General features: G+C 41.5%; 1 protein-coding gene across 1 annotated transcript in view; it reads left to right on the forward strand.

Annotated features, from left to right (window-relative positions):
* Positions 1 to 5,009: 5,009 nt before the first annotated feature.
* The window catches only part of LOC116100316 (cytochrome P450 2A12-like), a 16,832-nt gene continuing 14,571 nt past the window's right edge, over positions 5,010 to 7,270 (forward strand). The window contains exon 1 of the mRNA XM_031384132.1: positions 5,010 to 5,090. Within this exon, the coding sequence (XP_031239992.1) occupies positions 5,010 to 5,090 (81 nt within the window). The remainder of the gene's footprint in view (positions 5,091 to 7,270) is intronic.

Consider the following 7,270-nt stretch of genomic DNA (forward strand, 5'->3'; position numbering starts at 1 on the left):
TTCTGGGTTGAACAAGGATGGGAAAAGCTGGAGGGAGAGCCAGAAGGAAGGTGGAGGGAAAAGAGAAGATGAAGGCAGTGGTTAAGAAGGGACCATATGCATGGAAGAAACATAAAAGACTGCTCACCTTGATAAAATTGTAACAGTAATAATAAAACGAAAGAAACATGCAGTGTGCAGTAGTAACAACAGCTGTCACTCATTGAGCAAGAGTCACTCCCCTCTGCAAAACTGTCCCATTCTTCTCTCATTCAGTACTCTAAACAGAGCAACATGTTCCCAAGCCCAGTGTACAGGTCACAAAGATGAAGCTTACAAATTTGAGTCTAAACTGAGGTTTAAAAGAATCGAATTGCGGGGCAGTGGTGGCACACACCTTTAATCCCAGCACTTGGAAGGCAGAGGCAGGCAGATTTCTGAGTTCGAGTCTAAGTTTGAGTCATGGGACTCTATTCCCAACATTCAGGAGGGAAGGGAACATGAATCTCTAGGAGGTCAGCCAGGATTACACAGTGCGAACTCAGCAACAAAAACAACATCATTTAAATTGCATTCTCAAAGATCATAACAGTCCAGCAGGTAAAGAAAGATCTGTATCCACAGCCATTTAGTCAGGTTTATTTGTTATTGTTGTTTTGTTTACAGATTGTGTTTTTCTTTTTGTTTTGTACATGTCTGTTAGGAATATTTAATTTACATTTACTTACTAGTGTGGGTGATAGAGCATGCTATGGCTCACATGTGGAGACCAAAGGACAATTTTTGGAAGTGTCATCTCTCCTTACAATACTTGGATCCCAGGACTCAAATTCACATGGTCAACCTTGACAGCAAGCACTTTTACACAGTGAGACATCTAGCTGGCACATTGAGGCAGGTTAGGCAGTTTCTTTCTTTCTTTTTTTAATATCTATACTCTATCTGCATGTTTATCTGCATGCCAGGAAGGGCATCAGATCCCATTACAGATGGTTGTGAGCCATCATGTGGTTTCTGGGAATTGAACTCAAGACCATTAATAGAACAGTCTGTGCCCTTAAATACTGAGCCATCTCTCCAGCCCCCTAGACAGTTTCTTAATGTCACCCTTTCCTCAAATGAAACAATAAGGACTTAGGATATTATTCCATACCCTGAATAATCCTGTCTGAGATGTTTTTTTCCACACACAGCCCTGGCAGGCAACTGATCTAGCTCCAACACACACTTTCCAGCAGTCTTGCTTTCTCATCCACACCTTAATCACCTAAACACCTGTTGAGACTCACCCCATGTGCCAGGTAAGGCCACTGTGTCTGACTCAGTCTGGGAGAGAAATATCACTTTGACAGAAATCCAGGAGAACATTAAATTATCATAGATCAGCAAGGATATGTGTGTTCGTGCATAGAGTGCACATGGCTGTGTGATTGCCCATATGCCCGTGTACTCTGCATGGGTTTCTGAAGCTAGAAGTCTCTGGGGCTCAGCTAAAGGAACTAGCTAAAAGTCTTTGAATCTCCTGCCTGTTTCCACATGACTTGGTGTAAAACCTATACATCAGTCTGGGATGCTTTTCTTTGTAAGTTAAATGCTGCGTATAGGGAGGAGGAGGTATCTCATCAGATTAAAAAGATTGCCACTTGTGATCAATATTCTTGGCTATCAACTTGACTATATCAGGAATTAACTAAAGCCCAAGTGCTGGGCACACCTGTGAGGGATTTTTCTTGACTGAATCATCTGAAGTGAGAAAATACATTCTAAATTCAGATGTTTAGAGGTGGAAAAGTTTGCCTTAAATCTAGGCCATGCCTTCTATGGCTGTCTACATAAAATATATGGAAGAAGGAAGCTCTTGCTCTTTGGCTGCTTGCCCTCATTCTCACTGGCAGGTATATTCCTTCACTGGCATTAGAAACTACTTCTCTGGGATTCCAGCACAGCCTCATAAACTAAATGACTAGTGTATTTGTGGACCCTTTGATGGCAGGCAACCATTATTGGATTAGCTGGAGCATAGCTTGTAATCGATTCATATATATACTATATGTATGTGTGTGTGTGTGTGTGTACATATATATTACATATAATGTATATGTATATACATTATATAACTAATTTAAATATATTTATGTTACACATATAATATAATAGAGAGAGTGTGTGTGATTCATTCTATCAGTTCTGATTCTCTAGAGCAGTGGTTCTCTACCTTCCTAATGCTGCAACCCTTTAATGCAGTTCCTCATGCTCATGCTGTGGTGACCCTCAACCACAAGATTATGTCATTGCTACTTAATAATTGTAATTTTGATAGTCAAGAATCACAATGTGAATATCTGATATACAGGATATCTGACATGTAACCCATATGGGACTTGTTGCCCACAGGTTGAAAACCACTCCTCTAGCATACCCGCAGTAATAAATATATGGTTCTAGAGCAACAGAAGTTTAAGGATGGATTTTTCAAATATCTGGAACAAGCTTTTAATTCACCAATGCCTACAGTCACTGAAGTCTCTCACAGACAATTGAAAACTACAGAAAGCCCAAGATATGCTAATTAACAAACTCATGAAGACAAATACATTTGATTATTCTGATTCACCTATTGTGAGATACAAGAAATCTAGTTATTATGTACATAAAACTTTTGAGAATTTGTAGGAATGCAAGGAAATGATGATGTGGATTGGTTGTTCCTAGTACCTCTGGATAAATTGACAAAAGGGGGAAAAACAAGCTCTGTGGAAAAATTAACCAATTTCTAGCATCTCAGAATACTGTGAAGGAAAACAACTAAGTTATAATATTGACAAGCGCCAGGTGCACATAAACAGTCTAAAGGATTCTGAGTGCACCCTGGAAAAGGATTTTCTCACCAGCCAGCCCCAGAAGTCAAGTTGCAGAAAACTAAATCAAAGCCTTCTTCATAATGTTGGCTAAACTACAATGAAAATTCAAGCCACAGCCTTGAGTGTATAGGCAGTGAAAGTAAAGACATCAATTTAGTAAAGAGTGGGATCCTGTAACTTGGGATGGAGCTGTATGGGAGGATCCCCCTGAGACTGAGAACTTTGAACCCTCAGATTCTCAAGGGCTTATCTTCCCAAGGAGACAGTCTTTCCACCCTCAGCATGAGATGCACCCCGTTCACACTTCCTGAAGTATTGGCTTTTCTGCCTCTGACTGAAGAAATTAATATTTTATTGTCTTCAGTGACTTTCCCTGAAGGAAATCCCAAGCAAGATACACTGATGTCCTTCAGGACCCACCAATAGTTACTTCTAGCCCCATAACCAGACTTAAAGTAAAGCAGGCTCCTAGAGGGGAGGTAGAAAGGTGTGCCACATTACCAAAGAGAATAACAAATTTGCTAACTCATTCAAGCAGAAGTCAAGGGAATCTATTTGGGAATGAATTTTCAGGGTGTGGAGTCATTATTAAGGGTGTGGAAGAAAGATAAAATTGGATCCGCTTGATCTATTGATAATGCTATGGCATTCAAATCCACTGGGAAAAACCAGCAACTTAGAGTCAACTCAAACATAGATTAAATGAGTTTGTTCTTCCAAGGACAGCAACATTAAAGCCAAACAGCATGGCATGCAGAAGTGGAGTTAAGGTGGGCTTTAAAAAGGCACACATCAGAAACCTGTGTGGGACCCACAGCTGGGCAGGATGTTGATTTACTCCCCTCAGATTTTTGTCTTTCCCATGCTATAGTAATAAAAAGGCCCTTTTGTCCTTTCCCCATAGCACAAGCATATGCAGGTTTTACAGAAGCAAAGGTAGTGTTACTAACTCACAGCCCATGATCCTATCTTATCTCACCTGCAGGCCACTAGGGTCTCCTAGGCACTCCAGAGCAAAAAGTCAACAGGCCTTAACGGATGCCTGGCTCCAGAGTAAGTCTCTTTAGTCTTCACAGGGGACCTGTGTAAATCATTACCTATGACTGAGCACTGACGGTCTAATGACTGGGATAGCACAGTTCATTGCTGGGCAGGCAAACACAGAAGGCTGTCATGGTTAGGGCTAGCTGTCACATTCCCACAGAATGTCTGAGTGGACATTCTGTATTCAATCTGAAAGCTCTGTGAAAGTTCTGTGCCCCAGTATAGGGCAATGCCAGGGCCAATAAGTGGGAGAGGGTGGGGTGGCATGCATGGGGAGCGGGGAGGCAACAGGGGTTTGTTTTTGTAGTTTTTGTTTGTTTCTTTGTTTTTGGAGGGGAAACTGGGAATGGAGAAATTTACATGTAAATAAAGAAAATATCTAATTAAAAAAAAAAAAGAATGTGTGAGGAAATAGATGGAAATTATGTGATGGGGCATGTCCTAGCCGCAGCTATGCAGCACAGGACTGGCACAGGCAATAGAACTTGCTTTGGATGTGGTCAACCAGGGCATTTTAGGAGAGAATGCTCCAAGAATCACAGGACAAGACTGGGGCTTGGTCCATAATGCTGCAAGGGGTACCATTGGAGGAATGAGTGTTGTTCTAAGCAAGATGCTGATGGACACCTGTATTCTCCCCTCCATGGCTGCCTGAAGCTGTTCTGAAACCAAAAGAATGCCTGACAAGCCAGGGGCTGAAGCTGGTCACCTGTGGTGAAAGACAGATAGGCTCAAAAGGCTGCAGCTTCTCCTGAGATCAAAGACTGACACTCAGCTAACTCCTGCCAGAACTCTCTTTGAAGTCCTTGCTACCTAAACAGATCTGGTGCCCTATGTCTGGTGTCATGTTTATGTTACAAGTTTGATTGCTGTGATTTCGTTTTTTTGCTGCCTGCTATAAAAACTCATCTACCCCAAGTAAAGATACGCTTTGATACATATTCTTGGCGTCCGACTCTTTGTCTCTGCACCCGTTTAATTCCACAGGTCCTGTCCAGTCTCCAGTCCAAGGCAACCCACCACCATGTAGGTCTGCTGGCCGGACTCTACAGACATCTGTTATATCTTTTGGGAAATGGAAAAAAGGGCCCACTCTTGGGCCCCCAAGCCAGAGTATACGGAGCTATGACTACCCCAGCTGTGGAGCCAACACCAATTCGATTTGTTCCTCAAACCAACCCTTCCATGTCCAAGACCTTGTCCGAGGTACCCCAGGGAGCAGAGGATTGGACTTCTGCTCCTCCTCCAGAGCAGTATTAGCATCACAAATGTGTCCTCAAGCATTAGGAACAGGAGTTCATGATCCCTTACCCCCAGGAAATGTGGGCTTACTATTAGGATGTAGTAGTGCTTTAATGAAAGAAATAACAAGTATTCCTGTGGTAATTGACTCTGATTATACAGGTAAGATCAAAATTATGGTCTTGGTAGAAAGGGGGGGTTATTCCTCAAGGGGAACACATAGCTCAATTAGTTCTTTTGCCTCAATTCAATACTAAAAATCCTTCTTATAAAGTCAATAGAGAGGATCAAGGTTTTGGATCAACTGGGCCAGGGGCATTCTGGGTGTCCTCCCTAGAAAAAAGACACACCCTTCTTTTATGGGTGGAGGGAAAACCATTCCAAGGTCTTTTTTATACTGGAGCTGATACTACTGTGATAGCTAAAGCCGTCTGGCCTCTAGAGGCATCTTGTTCCACGCTGCAGGGAGTAGAACAGCCACAGCTCCTAAGAAAAGTAATAAAAACCTTAAATGGAAAGATGAAGAGGGGCACCAACGAAGGTTTTAACCTTTTGTCCTAGATCACCTGCCTATAAACCTATGGGGACGTGATGTGTTAAATGATATGGGAGCAGTCTTAACTACCCAACCAGTACAGAAGATGATAGAAAAGCAGGGATCTCCTCCTGGTAAAGGATTAGGGCAATATTTACAAGAAAATCCTCATAGTATTAGTGAGGAGCAACAAATTATTCGGCATCCATTCAATAGAAAGGGGCTGGGAAATTTATCCTAAGGGCCACTGTTGTTGACTCCCAAGATACCACCTTTGTCCATAGTATGGCAATCACGTGATCCAATATGGATGCAACAGTGGCCACGTTCCTAGGAAAAATTGGAGGCTGCTCATCAGTTAGTTCAGGAACAGCTTTTAGCTGGTCATATTGTTCTCTCAACTTCTCCTGGGAATACACCTATTTTTGTGATTAAAAAGAAGTCACGGGGGATGGAGAGATGGCTCAGCGGGTAAGAGCTCTGACTGCTCTTCTGAAGGTCCTGAGTTCAAATCCCAGAAACCACATGGTGGCTCACAACCATCCATAATGAGATCTGATGCCCTCTTCTGGGGTGTCTGAAGACAGCTACGGTGTACTTACATATACTAAATAAATAAATCTTTAAAAAAAAAAGTCAGGAAAATGGAGATTGTTACAGGATTTGAGGGAAATTAATAAAACCATGATGCCTATGGAAGCTATACCACCTGGCCTTCCTTCTCCTGTTGCTATTCCCAAAGACTGGCATGTGTTAGTTATAGATTTAAAAGATTGGGGTTTTTTTGTTTTTGTTTTTGTTGTTGTTGTTGTTTGTTTGTTTTTTTTAACCATTCCCTTGGATCCCAAAGATTGTGGAAGATTTGCTTTTAGTGTTCCCTCCAGTAATTTTTGGGAGCCATCCCACTGATATCATTGGGTGGTTTTACCTCAAGCAATGGCTAGTAGTCCTACTATGTGTCAAGTGCATGTTGCTACTACTATATTTCACTTCGTGCTAAATATTTCAAATTGTATTATCCATTACATGGATGATATTTTATTGGCCTCCTCTGATGATAAAGTATTGCTGGAGGCCTATGCTGATTTTCAGGAAAGACTGGCATCTATGGAGTTGATAATAGACCCTGAGAAAGGTCAAAAGTCCTTTACATATCAATATTTGAGTCATGAATTATTACAAAGAGGAATTTGTTTCCAGATATTGCAGATTAGAATGGATATGTTGAAAACTCTAAATGATTTTCAAAAGTTTTTGGGGGGTTTAAATTGGCTGCATCCCTCTTTGAAGCTTAGTACAGGCCATTTAAGACTTCTTTTTGATATTTTGAAGGGTGACTCAACTTTCAATTCTCAGAGGGGTTTAAGTGAGGAGGGTGAAGAATGCTTGAAATTGGTACAAAAGGCCCTGAAGGAGGCCCATCTGAATTATGTAGATTATTCTAGAACTCTTTTCTTTGTAGTGTATGTTTCTGAATATTCACCTACAGGAGCTTTTTGGCAGAAGGGACCTATTTTGTGGGTACATTTACAAGCCTCTCATTCTAAAGTAGTGTTATCCTATCCTCAAGCAGTGGTTCACTTGATGTTTAAAGCTCAAAAGATAGGCT

Source organism: Mastomys coucha, unplaced genomic scaffold (assembly GCF_008632895.1).
Source record: "Mastomys coucha isolate ucsf_1 unplaced genomic scaffold, UCSF_Mcou_1 pScaffold21, whole genome shotgun sequence".
Taxonomy (NCBI): domain Eukaryota; kingdom Metazoa; phylum Chordata; class Mammalia; order Rodentia; family Muridae; genus Mastomys; species Mastomys coucha.